The 20,645-nt window shown below is 37.8% G+C and overlaps 1 protein-coding gene across 2 annotated transcripts in view; it reads left to right on the forward strand.

Moving 5' to 3' along the window:
- CD109 (CD109 molecule) overlaps positions 1 to 20,645 on the forward strand; it is a 155,598-nt gene that overhangs the window by 89,867 nt on the left and 45,086 nt on the right. Inside the window, exons 11-18 of one of the 2 annotated variants that reach the window (XM_027852946.1) lie at positions 74 to 298; positions 3,502 to 3,603; positions 3,696 to 3,758; positions 4,722 to 4,898; positions 10,705 to 10,857; positions 13,938 to 14,012; positions 14,402 to 14,462; positions 17,249 to 17,414. In XM_027852946.1, coding sequence (XP_027708747.1) covers positions 74 to 298; positions 3,502 to 3,603; positions 3,696 to 3,758; positions 4,722 to 4,898; positions 10,705 to 10,857; positions 13,938 to 14,012; positions 14,402 to 14,462; positions 17,249 to 17,414 — 1,022 coding nt within the window. The remainder of the gene's footprint in view (positions 1 to 73; positions 299 to 3,501; positions 3,604 to 3,695; positions 3,759 to 4,721; positions 4,899 to 10,704; positions 10,858 to 13,937; positions 14,013 to 14,401; positions 14,463 to 17,248; positions 17,415 to 20,645) is intronic. The other variant, XM_027852947.1, reaches the window with a different exon arrangement.

A 20,645-nucleotide genomic window follows, 5' to 3' on the forward strand; every position in this document is an offset into this window, starting at 1 on the left:
CAGATTCAAATAAAAAAAATTCCTTTTCTTCTCTTGTAACATCTTTTGTTTTGTATTCCTTTCTGTCAACTAGGTGAAGATAACTCGTTCTGACAATGTTCGGCTGACTCTTGAAGAAATAAGAAATAATGTAACCTTCACAATAACACAGACAAATTATACCAATTATTGGGACAAATGGAACAACGAAGATCAGGAAAGGGAAACTGTCCAGGTTCTAAATTATACAGTTCCAGAAAATGGGACCTTTCATCTTGAATTCCCAATCCTGGTTAATACCAGTCAACTGCAAGTGAAGGTGCTGTTTGTGTCCATTTTACTCTTAAGAAAATGCTATTATGACTGTAACTTGGTGACAGGATTTCCATTGCCTTGTGTAAACACCAGTAATGAAGGCAACAACCAGTCAAGGCTTAAAATACTTAGAGAATAAAGGTATTTGAACACAAACAACAGTAGGAAAAGTATCTTTTTTTTTTAGGAGGAATCAGAATGATTAGATTGTGAAAGTTCTGGTAAAGGTACTTGAAAACTATTTTTAGAAGAACATTTTAAGATACAGTAATCTAAGAAGCAACGATAGGTAAGAAAATAAGTAAGCATTTTAAGCAGATACCCAGTCTTCTGTGATCTGAATTTTGTAGAAGCTGGGCATGAGTTTAGGTTACACTGGAAATGAGTTACTAATAAAAGAGAAAAAAGGAAAATAGAGGTGGTTTTCCATTTTCTCAGAAACTTGTTATCTTCTCCATTTGAAAATCTTCAGTGGTTTTGCTTGGAGTCTCTTGGCCATTTTGTCTGGCCCAGACTGGTCTCTCTTGGTTGCCATCGATTGTAACATAGAGTTGGGGCAGAGCTGCGGGGCCTTCTGTGATGTGTAGCACATCTAGCTCCTTTCCTTATGCTTCTTTCATTGATAGATCAAGTGATGAGCACACAGAAGTAGAGATACAGTGACTGACTCTTTTCTTGCTTAACCCTTTGTGGGCTGGGGAGGGAAGGGTATATTTTTGATGATTCCCTCCTTTTTTTCTAGCTTGTCTTCTCTACAGTGGTTTCCTCTGGGATATTAAAATAACAATTATTACTCTTCTAATTCCTTAGAGCTGTTAGTTTCTTTTCTCCCTTAAAGTCCTACTTCAATCCATCCAGCATTTATTAAGCACTTACTCCATGGTAGGCATTGTGCTAGGTGCTGGAGATACAAAGACAAAAACAAAACAGTTCCTGCCCTCAAGGAGTTTGCATTCTGTTGTGAGGTAGGCATGGGGAATCAATATGTTCTACATAGCAAAAGTAATTATAAAATATTTAAAGTAAACAAAAAATAAAGCAGCAATAACTGGAGGTAAAATCAGGAAAGCCTCAGCTAGGGGTGATGCTTGAGTTGAGCCTTGAAGGGATCTAGGAACTCCAAGAGGTGGAGATGAGGAGGGGAAGCATTCCATCCTTGTGTACATGAACATAGGCAGGGAGGAGAAAGATGGAATGCTATTTATGGGGATAACAAATCAGACATTTTAGTTTAAATGTGGGCTATATGCTTACTGTTTGTTCTTCATTCTTGAAGAGTATCATGACATTAGGAAGGTGATGTCATGACATACAAGTGAATTGGATTTAAGTGAGGCAGGGCTGTGCAAAGTCACCAGCCTAACTTTCTTATCTGGAGTTATCTGGGTCCAGTGGCCAGATATAGATCAGGAGGACTGGAGATGGCCCAGGATGCAGGGGGGATCCTTGTCCTTTTCAAGCTTAGGTCTTTAATACTCAATTCAGTTTTTCAGTGATTAAGGCTTAATGAGAAATGAAGCAAGAATGACCTCATTAAAAAAAAATCAATCTGGGAGGGGAAGTCCCTTAGGGTTTCTGGCCAAAACAGAAATAATTGCTATTTACATTTATTCTGAGCCAAGGGCCCAAACAATGACCAAGTAGGGCTTGGCTGGGACCTATTGTTGGCCAATCAACCAGAGCCAGAGTAATTTGTGGTTAAGCTGGTCTTTAAGAGAGAAATATTAAATTAGTCAATCAATCAATAAACATTTATTAAGTGTTTATTATGTGTCAGGTACTATGCAAAACTTTGCCATACAAAGTAAAGGCAAAAACAACCCCAGCCCTCAGGGAACTTACATTCTAGAAATATGTTATTGAGGGATCAGAAATATTTTAAGGCTAAAGTCATTTGTGAAGGACTTTAAAGGCCAAACAGAGAATTTTATATTTGATCCTAGCAGTGATAGGGAACCACTGGATTTTATTGTGGGGGGAGGGATTTGACACGGTTAGACCTGCAGAAACCAACCAGAATAGAGCCTTTATGCCTTTACCTAGGATTCCTGCATATGAATGCTGATCTAGTTGGGCATGGATGGAGTAGGGCCTCTTCCTAACTTTCCAGTCTTCTTACACTTTACTCCCTTCCATGCACTGATTCAGCTTCATTTGCCTTCTTGCTCTTCCTGAACCATAACACCCCATCTCTGGACTTTGAGCTCCTTTTCTGGTCCTCTTTAATGTTAGTAGTGCCTTTCTTCTGAGACTTCCTTTTGTTTACCCTGTATCTTGTAGGTACTTAGTTGTTTGTCTCTTGTCTCTCCCATTAGGATGTGAGCTCCTTGAGGGCAGGAAATGGGCTTTTGCCTTTTTGTATTCCTGGAGTGTGGTACAGTGCCTGACCTATAGTAAACATTTAATAAATGCTTGATGATGATGATTGTGAACTTCAGGATTTTAATATTAGGGAGAAACAGCCTCATTTTATCAGTTTACGTATGGATAGCTCTGTTTGCTATAACCGTTCTCTGGCAAGTGATATACTCTCTTTTATAAGGGGGAGGATAGTTGATAACTATTTTCAGTTACAAAAATCCCAATTAGCAAACATACCCTTACATGCATTATGGACAGGGTTATACAAACTAGACACTATGGAAATGTGTTTCAACAGTAATTATTTTATTGACACTTATATAGACAGATTTCAGTGTCTTGTGTTGTGGAAGTGACCCTCATTTCTCAAAGGGCTGCTGCAACAGCAAAAGCTCTGGCAGATGCTACTAAGTTGGAAAAACTTTGGTTATGGGCCTAGTGATGGACTCTTAACTATTAATAATGTCTCTTATCCAGGCATCAGCCTGACTAAGAACTTAGAAGTGTATCATTAGAAGTGTGGCTTGATGAATCCTTTTGGGCCACAACAAAACACGGTTATTGAAATAGGTGAAACTAGTATTGGTGGAGGGGAACACCTATACCAATGAAGAACCATCTTTTGAAGCATTGAAGTATAACATTCTTATAGTTTATAATTTTACCTAATTGTAAATATCTAGTGTTAATGGCATACATTTTACCTGCTTTATAAAATGAAGTCTACTTTATTTTGAAAGGGATGGACTGTTCAACATTTTGTGTATGTTTCATTCTCATTAATTGTCAAGAATTAATATAAAGGTATTAAAATAGTTTAAATTAAAGCTCTTTTTTTTGTTTCAGGCTTCTTTTCTTGATAGTGTGAACAGCTTATCAATTCATGGCATGTTTAGATCTCCTAGTATGACATATATCCAGTTAAAAACAGGGAGTGAAAATGTAAAGGTAATGTGTATTCATGTCATAATTGATAATATAATTAGCACATCTGTCTTGTTAGTGGTTCTTGTATGTTAATGAGAATATTGTTTTTCTAGGCTGGCTCACCTTTTGAACTGATTGTCACTAGCAACAAACCAATGAAGGAACTAAGTTATATGGTAATTCAGCAATTTAAAATATATTATATATCATTTGACATATTACTGTATACTTATACCGTTCTTGACTGTGTTTCTTTCAACATCATTCTCCTCCAGACTGTCCTTCATACATTACCATCAAAAGATTCTTTTATACTGCTACTATGTGGTCTCCAGGGACTGACTTCATCACTCAACAAGTGAATTCATGAGTCACAGGGTTAATAATAGCTAGCATTTATGTATTTCTTTAAGATTTGCAAAGCCCTTTACTTTTGTTTGATAAATGAGGAATCTGTGGGCCAGATTTGTTAAAAATGATTTGCCCAAAGCCACATATTATAGTTTATAATTGTACCTAATTGTGAATATATGGCTATATAGCTTGTGATAGTGGAGGTGGGATTCAGATCCCCCTTAGACCTTAGATCTGTAGCTCCTTCCATAGCACCAAATTGCCTTAAAAAGAACTACATGTCTCCAGTTGTGGAGCTCAAACTCTAAAATTTCAGCCAGTTCCATTTTAATACTTTAATGTTTCACTTTCTCCTCTCTCATGCCCTCCATTCTAAATCTGTGTTCTTATATTCAGGGTGGTTTTTTTTTTCTTTCCACCATTTCACTTGTGAAAAGCTGATCCACACAAATGGGAAAGTTTGCCTTTTCTACCTAACCAAACTAAATTAACCCCACCACGATTTCTTAAGTTCTTAATCTTTTTTATGTTTGTACAAAAACATTTAATTAGAGGTATCTTATATTTTTGTAATGTTGAATGTAAATAAATTCTAACCCAGATGAGTGTATTAACACAGGATATTCACCTATGTATATTTGATTCTGAGTTTTGAGTTTTGAGTTTTGAGACTGATTGAAGCCAATATATTTGTCTGAACTTGAAATTATGGTAAATGTAGAAGACACAATTATTGTAGATCACAGTATCAGCTTTATCATAAAATAAATTGTATTTTTTTTCAGGTGATATCCCAAAGTCAGCTGGTTGCAGTGGGCAAAAAGAACTCCTCAACTTTTTCTTTAACACCAGAAAATTCCTGGGCTCCAAAAGCCTGTATAATTGTGTACTATGTTGGAGATAATGGGGAAATTATAAATGATGTCCTGAAAGTTCCTGTCCAACTTGTCTTTAAGAATAAGGTAAGAAATCAGGCTCAAGATTGTAATTACAAAAAAAGAAAGAAAGAAAAAGGATGTTCCTAAAAATTTGTTTAGAAAAGAATGGTTAATACAAATTAATTAAATTTCAAGTCTAGAATTTTGGTAAAATAGATAAAAGACCTTGAGAGATAAACATTTCATTTATTTATTCTTGTTTGATTAACTATATCAGTTTATATGACACTTATGTTGTTGTCTACATGGGTTTCTGCAATGATCAAAGCCCACAACCATGAAGCTAATACATTTCGGGATTTCAGAGGTGAATAAGTACAGCAGTATTTTCACTGATCATGTATTATTGCTTGTTACAGTTATCTCTGTGTGTGTCTGTACACATTTGTGTGACTGTGGGTTTTATGTTGCTTATTTAAGGGATGAGGGTTGGAGCCATGTCCTATAAGTGATGTTTTGAAAGACCAAAAGTTTCAAATTTCCCTAAGAATTTTAGAACACCTTGTATAAATGCTTTATATCCCTCAGTGCCTAGTATGTGCTTTTCATACACTAGGCTTTTTAATAAATGTATGTTGAAGTGAATAGTTGGGCAAAAAAGAAAGGCATTTTTTTTTTGTACAAACTCAGAGGGGTGAGAATTCCATTGAAGTTGTAGAATCTCTTTGGTACTGGTGTTGGAATAAAATGAAGAATAAGGGGTTTTGTGTAGAAATTTGGGTGCGTAGAACAGGTTAGGAAGGTTATGGAAGCAGAGTCAGCCAGACTTTGGAGAGTTTGGTCAGGGATTAGCAGTAAGTGGCACAGGAGCTAGCTGGAATTCTTTAATTACATACTTGAAATTTTTCTAGCTAAAATAAACAAATTAGTTTGTGCCTGTGTGTTAATCCATTAGTATCTAAATGTGATTACATACTAGATTATACTCTATAACTATAGTTAGTGATAATAATAATTCATATTTATATATAATGTTTTAAGTTTTCAGAGTGTATTCCTCATAAGAATCATCTAAGGCAGGTAGTTTATTGTTAATCCTGTATTTCAGTTGAGGAAACTGAGTCTCTTGGAAGATAAATGATTTGTGTATGGTTATATAGCTACTAAGTATCCAAGGTGGGATTCAAACCAAGAACTCCTGACCCTACATCCAGCATTTCTTTCATTATGTCATGATCCCATCCTTAACTTAACTTTGTACCTGATATTCTGTTTTTAATAATCTCATAAAATCATGGCTATTGAAGATGGAAACTATTTAACTGACTGACCTGCCAGTGAGGCTTGTTCCTGACCACCAGTATAATATGTAACAGGCATGGGAAATGAGTATAGAAAATCATAAGTCAGCTGTTATTGATTGGAGCATGGTGGGTGGTTCCTGACTGTCCTTTGTGCCGATGCATAGTTTACCTGCTTAGAATTCGTGCTCTTTTGCTAAATATTAAGACCAATGGTTTTGTGGTGATTTCATAGATACAGATTTTTTTACTGACCATGAAAGAATGAAGGAATGCTTTACTAAATAGTTACAATAAATTAAAGGTAAAGAGATACTGCATTTGACTATCATTCTTCTAGTAAATGTGAAATGTATTATCTTTTGCTTCTACCCCTCTTTTCCTTTCTTTTCATTTTCATTGCTGCCCCCTCCATATAGGCTCAGACCTTGGACAAATTCAAAGGTTTTACCATTCTCAATAACAGACGTTTATTGACTGTTGTATATAAGATGATGGCATCATGGATTGATAGTTGTTTCTCTGAAAGAGATCTGGGGATCTTAGTCCACTGCAAGCTCCATCTTGATCAGCTGTGTGATGTGAGAGCTAAAAAAAGAAAAAAAACCCAAAACCAAAGTGATCTTGGGCTATATAAGAGGGGCCTGGCTCCTGGAATTTAGAGAGGTGTTTGTCCCTCTGACCTCTATCCTGTTAGATCTCATCTTGAGTATTACCTTTAGTTCTGGGCACTACAGTTCAAGACAGACATGGATAAGCTCAAGAGTTTTCTAGAGCAGGGCAGCCAGAATGGTGAAGGGTCTTAAGTCAATGACATTTGATCCTCAGTTGAAGGAATAGTTAGCATAGAGAAGAGAAGTTTGAGGGGGAACATGATAGCTGTCTTCAAATATTTGAAGCGCTCTTTTGTGGAGCAGGGATGAAGTAAGACTTGTTCCGTTTGGCCCCATCATAGTATAGTCCCAGGAATAATAGGTAGAAATTTCAAAGTCTGGATGCTGGGAAAATTTTCCTAACAATTAGAGGTGCCCAGAAGTGGAATGGGCTGTTTTAAGGGATAGTAAATTCCCCCTCTCCTTCCCCTCCCTTCCAGCCCTGCAAGGTCTTCAAGCACAGAATAGCTAATCATTTGTTTGGGTATGGTGTAGTGGAGATGACTTTTGTGGTTGGGTTAGACTAACTAGCCACTGGGGTTCCTTCTCATTAGCAGAGATTCTGATAATCCAGTGATTAGCAGAATCACTACTAATTGATCACTAACACCGTGATTCGGGTTTTATGAAGATTTTATGAAAGTTTCATGCTGTCACTGAATTTATGGTTAGTCTGGTCAGGAGCGGGGCATAGACATAAAAGGATAAATAACAATACAAGGCAGTATAGGCGAAGTGACTCAATGCCCAGTATAGACAAGAAGTTCCATAGAGTTTCAGGAGAGAGAGTGATCACCAAAGGCTGGGTTTTACATTTCCTTGATCCCCTAAGGGAGACTGAATCACAAAGGGATGTGGCAAACCTGGTCTATGACTAAGCTGTAAGGTCAGGGTCTGGGAAAGCAAACCATCCTAGTAATAAGACCAGAGCTTTGTGGAATCAGAATGGGGTTGACTCATACAAACAGTTCATTCTCTTGCATGGCAATTACACTTTCTGCATGATTCAGCTTTTGAATTTTGGCATTCTGCAGACACATTGATACAAACTAAGTTTTCTAGCTTGTGCTTGCTTTTCTCCCTACTTGGGTCTCTTGTGGGAATGCCAATGGTACCCTCCCCTTCCCCCCCCCCCCAGCCCTTTCTCCCCTGGCCTGTATTTCCCTGCTTTCTAATCACTGGCACATAATCTGCAATATTGTACAACTCTCCAAACGGTCCCTGCTAGCTGCCTAGGCTGAGCTAGTTGCTGAACTGTAAGCACCTCAGCAGAGGGCTCTGGTCAAATTTATATGCCCATGGTGTCAAACAAATAGAAAAGGGGGGACACTAAACCACGTAATTTAGAAAACCACATGTTACCATCTATGTTTTGTTGCATTTTTATTTATTATGTTAAGTATTTCCCAATTACATTTTAATCTTGTTTGGGCCTCACTCAGGCAGGTGACAGGCCACCTGTTTGACACCTCTGTTCTAAGTCAGATTAATTTTCCTAAAAAATTACCCTATATTTATTACTCCTCTTTCGCAAAACATTCCTTAACCTGACATTCAGGGCCCTCTGTTACCTTTTCAACCTTTTCTCTCAGAGCTCTCTTACATGAGACCTTTTCTTCAGTCAAATTGATCTACTCATTTTTTTTCCAAATGTGTACATTCCTTATTCTGTCCCTTTATTCACATCTTTCCTCACAAACTGTTATGCCTTTTTACTTAAGTTCTGTTCTTTTTTCTAGGCCTAGCTTAAGTTCTTCCTCCTCTATGAAGCTTTCTCTAGTATCTAGATGGATAGAGTGCTGGACTTGGAGTTAGAAAGAACCAAGTTTAAATCCTGCCACAGACACTTACTTAGCTGTGTGATCCTGGGCAAGTCACTTAACTTTAGCCTCAGTTTCCTTATCTGTAAAATGAAGCACCTGTCAGGGTTGTTGTGAAAATCAAATTAGATAATTTTATACATAGAGAGAGAGTTCTTTGCAAATGTTAAAGTGCTATGTAACTGTTAGCTATTATTATTATTGTTATTATTATTGTCTCTCTTGATGACCACTTGTCTTCTTAACTCCTGCCTTCATTTAGTGCCTTTGCTCAGCACAGTTTGTCATATTTTGCTTTTCTGCTTATCTCTTGACATATGTGTGTGTGTGTGTATATGTGTATGTGTATGTATGCATATATATACACACAAGTATATACTTGCTTATTTTGTTCACTATTCTGAAGCATCTTGAAATATGAATGGCAAATATAAAATCTTTGCAAACCTGATATTCCCTGGGATCCCATCCAGTTCCAGATCTGCGATCACTTTGAGTCATTTTAACTGAGCTGCTGCTGATGGGAAATTGCTGGATTAGCAAATTAAAAAAAAGTTTTTTCAATACATTTTTCAATGTATTGCCCCTCTGCAAATATGTGTATATGTATATGCATTTGTAGAAGGAAAAAAATAAATTATTACATCTGATAACCTGGGTAATATTTGGCACCTTTGTGCCGAGAGCAGGGAAATATATTTTTTTTCTTCTTCCAGGACCAATATTGGTCATTGCCTTCATAATCCAAGTTCAGCTGCCTTTTGATGCTGTTTTACTTTAATTTATTGTAATTATTGTATATATTGTTGTCTTTGCATTAATTTTTATAAGTTTTTATAAGTTTCTATAAATTTCTCATTTGTCTTTTCTTGTCAATCAGTCAATAAGCATTTATTAAGCCCTTTCTGCATGCTAGCCACTGTGTTAAGTGCTGGGGATACAAATAGGAAATTAAGATAGCCCCTGCTCTCAAAGTGTTCACATTCTAATGAAGGAGACAACTCATGGAAGGTTTTGGCTGCAAGTCAGATAGAAAGGTCCCATGGCCTTTGAAGTGCAGCAGCAAGGTGGATATTAATGCTTTCTTCTATATCGTGCTTGCTTTTCTCCCTACTTGGGTCCCTTGTGGGAATGCCGACTCCCTCTCTCTCTGCCCTGCCTTCCCACTTTCTCCTCTGGCCTGTATTTCCCTAATAAAATCATATGTTTCTAATGTTGAACTATTTGACAGTGCCAAGGATTTTGGTGGCAAGAACTTTCTGCATCTTCAATAGCTGTGACTGTAGCACTTGTAGGAACAGTTTCTAGGCTGCATTTCCACAGGGGTTGCTTCCCAGGATGGTGGCTGCAGACACTGGGCTGGAAGTAGTGCTATTTCCAAGGTTCTTGGGTTTAGAGTGCTTGGCTGTTGCCATCAGAGTCTGAGAGGAGATGGTGCTCTAGGTGAGGATGGTGGGGATGACTTACATGCTTAGCGGGCAGCTTCCTAGCTGTCCCTCAGGATGCCTCACTACTTCAGCTAGCCTTGTTCGCTCTGTGAGCAGCAGCTGGTTAGCAATTGGTGAGGATGGCTGGCCCTTTCTCCATAGCAGTTGTCTCCCTAAATGCTGATTGTAAGAGATGTGTTTGAAGTTGAACAGGCGATCAGTGGGTAAGGATGTCCTGCTGCTCCCAGGGCTCCTGTGCCCATCTGCCTCTTGATGGCAGTAGGGCAGCAGGTGTTGCTGGTGGTGATGAGGAAGATGGGTCACCTGACCACAATGATTTCTCCCCTCAGTGTTGGCTGTGGATAACGAGATGGAAGCAGGTTTAGTGGTTTGGGAGACACTGCTATTTCCAAGGCCCATAGGCTTAAGGTCTCAGGCTATTTCCTATAGGTCTGAGGGGAAATGCTGGTCAAGGTGGTGATGGTGATTTGACTTTTCTGGCACATGCTACCTCCTGTCTCTCCTTCAGCTGAACTTAATCTCTCTGGGCCTCATTTTTTCTCATCTGTAAAATGAGCAGGGTTGAACTAGATGTCTTCCAAGGTCCTCTCCAGCTTTAAATCTGTGATCCTGTAACCTCTTAGGGAATAATCATGCTCTAAACTAATCATATGTTCTTCCTTTCACAGATTACACTGTCCTGGAATAAAGTTAGTGCTGAACCATCTGAGAATGTTGCTCTTAAAGTTTCTGTGACTCAACCTGGATCCCTAATAGGACTTGTAGCTGTTGACAAAAGTGTAAAGCTGATGAATCGTTCAAATGACATTACAGAAGAAAGTGTAAGTTGAACTGTGTTTCATTACAAAATGCAGTCATGGAAAGATTGAAATGATGTTAAATAGAGAGACAAGTGACCTGACACTAGGTTACACTTTTTTTTTTTAAAGAAAGTATCTTCCTCTCTTCTACAAAGTGAAGATCAGTTTAATCTACCAATTTCCTATAGCTGTGGTTGGGTTGGTAAGTGGATATTTGTGTTCACTTGAACCAGAACTGTCCTGGCCTCATAACTCCAGCCCTAAATTTACAAGCCTATGAAAAAATCTTAGAGGTTGTCTAAGTATCTCCTTCATTTTACAAATGAAGAGAGTCTCAGAGAGGATATGTGACTTATATGCTTATAAGGTCCTGGTGGGCAAACAACTAAGGATGTTAACTAAGAATTTTAACCTGCACAGACGATGAGAGAGATAATAGCTTTGTACACATTTGGTATATATCTGATTCTCGTTATAAATAATGATACTCTAAAAAAGGCTAAATTATGATACTCTAAAAAAACTTTTTAAAATGATCATTGTATGTAGCTTTGTTAATAATTTTGTAAGATTAATAAGACCATACCCTTTGTCTTTGGCTAATAGGATTCTCCTTGGCTGAGCCCACAGTTACTATAAATTAGTTGACAGTATTCCTGGAGGAACCATTGTCTCCTAAGCGCTATGGAAGAGAGACAAAAGAAACCCATCTATGCTTGTGTGTGTGTGTGTGTGTGTGTGTGTGTGTGTGTGTGTATGTGTGTGTATTTTGGCTTCCTCAACTAGACTGTAGAGTCCTCAAAAGTATCTATCGTTGGGTTAACTATAAGAAATAAATATTAAAAAAATGGCCACCCTTGCGGAGTTTGCAATCTGGTTATGAAGAGTGAACTTACAGACATGAAAAGACTAAATGGCAATTATGAGGGAAACACCAGCAAATCTAACTTTACTATTTCAGAAGTTAAATTTCATACTTAGGTGTCTGTACATTCTTAATGCGTCTCTGTATGTCGTTGTTGTGGTCACGAAGAGTCGGACACGACTGAAATGACTGAACAACCTGTTACTGTTGATAGTCTAGGTTATAATATAAATGTCAAGGACTGTGTTTACTTTGTACAGTATAGATAATGCCTAGCACTGTGCCATAAAAGAACATGTATTTCATGAATGTTTGTGATGATTTGGTCACTGTTTTGGTGGGAACTTTTAGGGTGGAAACTCTCTTCAGATGCTGACTGGTAATTTGCCTGAAGCTTATAGTAGTAGAGAGCCCTTAGGATGCAAAGAAGTTAAGTGCCTTACTGATAGCTAGTAAGTATCAGAGGCAGGATTTGAAACTGGGTCATCCTGTCCTTGGGCCTGGTCAAGTCATCTATCCATTATGTCATGCTGCCTCTCTTGGTGGTCACACATTTAAAAATTATGAACTTATCAATAGAAACAAACATTCAAATATATTCTTTTCTTTCTCTTCTTCCCCCTTCTTTTCTTCATTCTCCTTCTTCCCTTTTTTTCTCATCTTTTCCCTTCTACTTCTACTTTCTCCTCCTCTTCTTTTTTCTTCCTTTTCTCCCCATAGGCTGAAGATCATCAAGACTGGTATTATTTTCTTGAATGTGAGGACTATGAAAGTCTGACACATTTCTGCAGTAACTTACACACTACCACACTATTTTTCCCAGTCCTTTTTTTGTTCAGACCTATGATTTCATTAATGTAAAGAAACTCACTCTACCAATGTAAATTAGCAACTGTTCTGTAATTTATAGTTTTTGAAAGTTGCCTGGGGGCATTGAGAGATTGAGAGGCTAAATGGCTTGCCCTGGGTCACTTGGCTAGTATATGTCAGAGTGGGATTTGAAACTAGGTCTCCCTTACTCCAAGACTGGCTTTCCATTTAGTATATTCAGCCTCTACCATGTTTATAGTTCTGTACGTCCATGTCTGCCCTAATATCTAGTAGATAATGTGTTCTCCTCTCTTTTCATCGCTACGTAATGTGGAGCACAATGCCTTAAAGTACAAGACCCTCTTAAATACTTGCTCAATGAATGACTTCTTCCCTGAAGGGGAAGGGGGGCAGTGAGGTGAACCATGTTGCATTGTTTATGGTCTCTGAGACATAAGTATTTGGGAACTATTAGAAATTTTATACAGAGCTGGTGTTGAGAACTAGAGGTCAGGGTCTGGGATGTTAGACCTAAAGGTCCTATGCCTTGCTTCCTCTGGCAGGCTCAGTTCAAGACTGGTAGAATCAGGGGCAGTTAGGTGGCAAGCACCGGCCCTGGAGTCAGGAGGACCTGAGTTCAAATCCGGCCTCAGATACATAATACTTACTAGCTGTGTCAAAACCTTCTTCCCTGTTACTTCCACCTATTTTTGTAAATTTTTCCCTTTACACAAAATAAGCCTAATTCCTTTTCCACACAGCAGCTATCACACCCCCCTAACATTTTTTCCAGGCTAAGCATTTGTATTTTATCCCATTATGCCTCTTACAACATGGTTCCAGACATTTTATCATTCCACTTATCTTCTTACTCTATTTGTTGGTGTTCCTTTTGAAATATGGCATCTAGAGTTGGACACGATACTTCAGATGTGGCCGAACCAGTGATAGAGTACAAATGGAAAATTCCCTGCTTTGATCTGGATATTTTGATTCTTTTAAGATGGTCCAAGATTGAATTAGTATTTTTTTTAGTAGTCATGTCATATTTTTAGCTCAGCTTCAGCTGATGGTCATCTTTTTTTTTTTTTTGAAAACTTAAATTGCTGTTGACCCAGTTCTCCCCCATTTTCTACTTGTAAAATTTGTTTTTTTAAACCCTAATGAAAAATTTAGATTACCCTCTCTTAAATTTTACCTTCTTAGTTTTAGCTTGACAGGCTTTTTGAGACCCTTTTGACTTTTCATTCTGTCGTTTAGATTTTTTTCCCTTAGCTCCTACAGATTTAATAAGATGAGGTTACACTTCTACAGACACTATTGCTAAAAGTACTAAATAAGGTGGGGCCAGCTATGGGGCTCTCAGGCATATTGTTTCCCTCCAGGTTGATATAAATACATTAATCCACTGATTTCTTCTCCTCAGGTGATCCATGAACTGGAATTATACAACACTGGCTATTATTTAGGCATGTTCACAAATTCCCATGCAGTTTTTCAGGTATGTTTAGATATATACTTATATATGTTTGGAACCAAAATGCCAGTCATTGTGAAATCCAGATCTTTCATTAAATCCTGTATCTCTGCAATGTACAGAACATTGCTAAGATAGCACAAAACAGAAAGAAACTTCCCTAGGATTTTAATCATAAATTTTAAAAAATGTTCCCTAGAGGAACTAATAAAGTTTCATGAAAAATAAAGTGAGGTCCTTTAGCATCACTTAACATTGCTTTTCTCTCTCTTGAGTTAAGCTTTTACTTGTTTGGTAGAATTATGAAATGGTGCATGTGCTTATGTTTTTCTCTGTGAGAGAAATAACAGTTAAAAGAGAATTAACCCTTGTACATGAAAGGAAAATGATATTTTACTACTCTTTCTTCCTAGGAATGTGGCCTGTGGGTGTCAACAGATGCAAATCTTGTGCACGATTATGTATATGAAGGTTGTAAGTTGGATAAAGCAAACCCTCTAAAAATGTTCAGCTGTCACTGTTCTAGATATTGTGTGAGGCAGCATGGCAGAATGAGTAGGTAGAGATCTGGGCTTGGAGTCAAGATCTGGGTTCAAATTCCCACTTAGACACTTACTAGCTGTGTGACCCTGGGCAAGTTACTTAACCTTTCTTTGTCCCAGTTTCCTCATCTGTAAGAGGTGGATTGTAGTTGATGGTTTCTAAGGTCCCATATACCTCAGAAACTATGATGTTCTGATCCTTAGAACTATACAGGCCCACACAGATGGAGATGGACAGCAAACCCCCAGTTTCAGGTTTATGCATAAGAGGCATCATATCTGGGTTGAGAATATATAGCATTGGATTTGGAATAAGAAGTCCTGGCCTGGATTCAAATCTTAATTATTAGCTAAAGTAGAATGAGTATGGACAAATGCCTTAATTTCTCTCAGTGTCCTTGTTTAAAAAGTAGGGATAATAAGAGCTAAACTATTTCCTTCTTGGAATTATTGTCAGAAAAGAGCTTTAAAAACAACAAGGCTCTCTTTCTATAGATGAGTTATTAATACTTAAAACAAATATTAATTGTTCAAAGTCCACATGCTCCTTTTAGTGTTGTTTATGATAACAGAAGAGCCAGGTATATGTATGGATTACATATTTCTTGATTTTGAGTAAACAAAGTGAGCTAATGGAATTTTTTTAGATTAGTACAAAACAAGATACATTTTTTAGTAGAGGTTATAAAATGTGTTGATTAATATTGAACAATGTACAAAATTATAAGACTAGAAGGGCTAATGCTAAAAGTTGTTCTCCTTGCCATGAGGAAATATGACACCAATACCATCCTAATGCGGTGTCTGGACTTTACTTTCTATGCTGATTAGGGACAATTAATAGGGAGGAATACTCTTAAGTAGAGCCCAAGTTATGATCTGAAAGGGTAAACTGAGTATTCTGCTAAGTAAAACCAGAGTTTATGGAACAAGTAAACCCAGTGGACAAGGTGGGTATCAGGTTTATCAACTGTCCAGCCCCAGAGATATCATCAGCATGTAGTAAGATGGGAAAAAATTATGAAGGGCACCATAGTAGAAGAAGCAAGTAGACCCAGTGGGCAAAGTGGGTGTCATGAAGGTTTATCAGCTGTCCAACTCCAGAAGGGGCCATCACCATGGAGTAGGTCAGGAAAGAAATTATGAAAGGCACCTCAGTAGAAGGACAGAGGTGTTAATAGCATTTTAAATGGCAGCAGTGTGTTTAGCAATGCCCCCTTCTCACTTAGTTGCATTGGCTTCACCGTGAGTCTTAATTTCATCCTGGCTGGCCCTTGGATAGCTCTGCTAATAATTTATTTCACAGAAAGCTTACATAAGTCCTTGAGATAAGGAAAAGGATTGCCTCAGTTCCCAAGGTCCTTTTTGTTACTTTGAGTCTGTTTTGGTTACCTGTCCTGCTTTTTCAGCTTCTGCAAATCTCTTGATTCCCAAATTTGCCTGGACTTTTGCCCATCAGCTTTGCTATGCCTTAAGTGTTTCTGTCATCACTTTTTCCTTCTATTTGCCTGACCTTTAACCTGCTGCTGACACTGACTTTCACTATTGATAGATGCTCTGACTTCTGCTGGGTCACTTGATTCTAACCTCTCACTTGCTTTGACTTCTCAGTTCCTGCCTGATCCTTAACTGCTTCACTGATCCTGGCTCTTCGCCTTGGCACTCTGACCTGCTGCTACCCAAGGTGTGAAAAGAGGTAGTCTTTGAAGAATTTTTTTTTTTATTAAGAACTACAGGGAAGGAGGGTCTGAACTTGCTCTTGGGTCTTGTGCATCATAATCAATCCAATCAAGGCTTTTAATATATATATATATATTTTTTACCAAAGGTTTTATGGATTCTTAATAGAGACTAAGAAAACCATCAGACCATAAATAAACTTTTATTGAGCAGCTGAAAGCTTTTTGTACTTTTGTTCTTTGTTTGTAGATATATTTCAAAGTCTATAAGTTATCTCTGTTAACTAGGAACATGCAGTCCCATATATGATGTTGGGGCAGTGGTTCTTAACCTGGAATTTGTGAACATGTTTTTAAAAAAATAATGTTGATAGCTATATTTAATTATAATTGGTTTCCTTTGTATTTTATATGTTTAAAAAACATTCTGAGAAAAGGTTCATAGGCTTCACCAGACTGCCGGGGGCTCATGACACAAAAAAGGCTGAAAATCCTTCTATATTAAGTTATGCTAGTTTCACATATGAAAACAGTTGCATTTTTTTCAAATTGACTATCTTTATCAACTCTAATTTTTTCATTTCTTTTCTTAATTTGGCTATTCTGAACTTTTATATACTTTACTCCTATGTAAAAATGAAAATTAAACTTATTACTAACTGTATATACTATATATGCTACTGTAATCTTGCTGAATTATAGGCAGATTTTTTATTTTGTATATGTATTTTTCTTGTGTGTATTTTAAAAAATCTTGCATGTGAGGGCCTGTTAGGACACAGTAATGGGGAAAAAATGCTGGAGTAGAAGTCCAGGGATCGGGATTCCAGTTATTCCTGACCCTGCCACCATGACTAGCTAGTCGCTTCCCCTCTCTGAGCTTCTGTTTTCTTCTTTCTGGAGTGATGGCATTAGAATAGATGATTTCTAAAGTCCATTACAGCTCTTGGATTCTGTGATTCTGCTAATAGCTATAATAAAACAATTATACATTTCCTTCAGGGATTTTTTTCTAATGATTGAAAATATTTGTTTTTAGTTAATGGAGAGTTTTTTGACATGGATGATGGAAGTGATGGAGTTATGTTAAAAAATGATGGAAATGACATGGATCTAGCTCTTGCAGGCGCATTTCCAGGGGACAGTGGTCCATCTATCAGAAAACATTTTCCAGAGACTTGGCTTTGGATGGACTCCAATATGGGGTAAATGCTCACAAAGTTCTGACTTTTTTATCTTCTTTTTCAGAATTTTATTCAGAATGAGCTTATTTTTGTGCTCATTTTAATGTGAAAGTGTGAATCAGATTAAAAGTCAGAATGTCTTATTTTTGATGGTATGTCATTGTTAGCAATATGAAATCATATTTACTAAGGTCTAATGCATGTGGGAATATTCTAGGTAAGATTAAGACAGAAAATGGGCCTAAAATTTTTCTGAAGAGCTAGTTTTGATTTGGGCAACTAGGTGGCACAGTAGATAAGAGTTCTGGGCCTGGAGTCAGGAACACTCACCTTTCTGAGTTCAAATCTGGTCTCAGACACTTACTGTGTGACTTTGGGCAAGTCACTTAACCTTGTTTGCCTAGGTTTTCTCATCTGTAAAATGAGCCTGGAGAAGGAAATGGCAAACCACTCCAGTATCTTTGTCAAGAAAACTCCAAATGGGGTCATGAGAGTTGGACATGACTGAAATGACTGAATAACAACAGGATTTTGATTTACCTCAAGTCTTAAATTTGCTGATGAATCATTGCTGCTATGAGTTCTATACACTGATTAAAGGGGAAATATGCTAATTATTTAATAGGAGACCAAATGTGTTTTCTTGCTGTACTTGTGCTTCTTTCTCCACTGTGGCTTTCCTCAAGGGAGGAGCTGGGGAGATGGTAGAAACTATCATATAGGCTGAAAACATTCAGCTCTGACAACCCCTTGATCTTTCTGGCTTGGGGATCATCCACTTGCTAGTGTTCAGCTGGTTGGGAGGGATGGGGCGGGGTAGGGATTAGGAGGGGAGGTAGGGAGGGGACTGAAAAGAAGACTGGTCAGACCTTTAAGAAAATAGTCTATATCAGAGGTTGGCAAAACTACAGCCTGTGGCTTTTGTACTGGGCAAGCTAAGAATGGTTTTTACATTTTGAAATAAAGTTTTATTTTTATTTTGAAATGTAAAAATCATTCTTAGCTCATAGGCAATACAAAAACAGGTGGGGCTGGCCCTTAGGTAATAGTTTGCCAAACCCTGGATTATATTAATAATGACAGAATTAGTACGAGTCCATACAAAGAGAATATCTTTGTACAGGACAGGAGAGAAAGAGGCTCTTAAATATTTACATCTTGGATAAGGTGCATAAGAATGTTGTTGATTTTGAATGTATTAATTGAACAACAGTAAACATTTATTTTGTGCACATTTTGTATAAGATACTGTGGTGAGAGTTAGATGAAAAAATAAATGACACATTCTTCTGCCTTCAGTTACTCAGTTGATCAATAAGCATGTGCTTGTTTGAGGCAGTGTGCTAAAAACTGGGGATGCAAAGACAAAATGAAATAGTTCCTGTCCTCAATAACCTCACATCCTATTGCAGAGATAATATGTGTGCATCTGTACATGTCCATACACATATATGTGGATGGAAAATAAAACAATAATGCTTATTTAATGCTTTAAGGTTTGTTAAGCACTTCATAAATATTGTCTGATTTTATCCTTAATAACGACCTTGGGTAGTAGGTACTATTATGATTCCCATTTTACAGATGAAAAACAGAGGTAGAACAAAGTTAAGTGACTTGCCTAGCATCACACAGCTAGAAAATGTCTGAGACCAAATTTAAATTTAGGATTACCAGACTAGAGGTCCAGCATGTTATCCACTACACCACCTGGCTTCCTAAGGTACCTGAGGGAGGAAAGCATTAGCAGCTGGGGGAAGCAGGGAAGATTTCATGTACAAGCTAGAGTTTGAGCAAGCTTTGAAGGAAACTAGGATTTCTAAGACATGGAAAGGAGGACAAAGTGAGGAATGGAGGATTGACAGCCAGTGTCTGTCATAGAGGCAGGTCAAAGACATAGAGATGGGAAATAAAGTGTCATATGTGACAGCAAAAAATCCAGTTTGGCTATAATATAGGGGAGTAATGTATGAGGCTAGAAAGGTAGACTTGACCTAGATTTTGAAGATCTTTAAATGCCAAACAGTGGAGAAGAGTATGTATTTGCTCCTAGAGCTATTAGTAAGTATACTGTTTATTGAGTATGGCACATGGTTGGATCTACCCTTTAAGAAAATCATTTTAGCAACTGTGTGGAGAATGGATTGGAGAGTAGAGAAACCTGAGGGTGGAAGATGAAATAGGAAAGCTTGAACTAGGGCAGTGTCTGTATAAATAGAGTGAACGGGACCAGTTGTAAGACTTGGCAGTTGATTTAGGTGGGGTACTCTTGATTTCTTGAATTTCCATGATTGGAAAGTGGATGATACCCTTAATAGATGGAAGTTCATTAGAGGAGTAGAGCTGGAAGTTCTGTTTTGAACATATTGAACTTGAGGTGACGACAGGACATTTCAAAATGTCCTAGGGGCAATTGATTATGTGGACAGGAGGGAGACTACGGTTGTATAGATCTGAGAATCATCAAATTAGAGCATTATAGGAACTAATGAAGTCACTGAGAGTATACAGAAAGAAGGCCCAGGGTATAGTGTTGGAGGGTGCATTCACATTTATGGGGTATGGTTTGGATGAGTTTTCAGCAGAGGAGGCTAAGGATTAGCCAACTGGCAAAAAATAGAATCAAGAGAGAGCAGTATTATGAAAACTCAGGGAGAATAGAGTATTCGACAGTGTCAGAGGCATCTACAGAGAGGTCAAGATGGAAGAGGATTAAGAAAAAGCCATCGGATTTGGCGATTAAGAGATCATTGATGATGTTGGAAAGGACAATTTCAGCTGAGTGATGATGTTGGAAGGTAGGCTGCATAGAGTCATGGTATATTAGTGGAGATAATTTGCATACAAATGAATATTATGCCAAGTAGGATATAATAAGAGGCTAAGAAATGCATGATGTATTGTGAGCATTCAGAGCAGAAAGTGCTCACTTTGAATGGAGGGGATTAGTGAAGCTTTTATAAAGTAGGTAGCATTGGAGTTGCAGGTTGAGAAGTAGAATTTCAACAGGTGTAGATGGGTATTAGGAGCAGCTAGGTAGCACAGTGGATAGAGTGCCAGGCCTGGAGTCAGGAAGACTCACCTTCCTGAGTTCAAATCTGGCCTCAGACATGTACTAACCGTGTGACCCTGGGCAAGTAACCCAGTTTGCCTCAGTTCCTTATCTGTAATGTGATCAGGAGAAGAAAATGGTGAACTATTTCAATATCTTTGCTAAGAAAACCCCCAAACGTGGTCTCAAAGAGTCGGAAA

The sequence above is a fragment of the Vombatus ursinus genome, unplaced genomic scaffold (assembly GCF_900497805.2).
Source record: "Vombatus ursinus unplaced genomic scaffold, bare-nosed wombat genome assembly UNPS02009835.1, whole genome shotgun sequence".
Lineage (NCBI taxonomy): Eukaryota > Metazoa > Chordata > Mammalia > Diprotodontia > Vombatidae > Vombatus > Vombatus ursinus.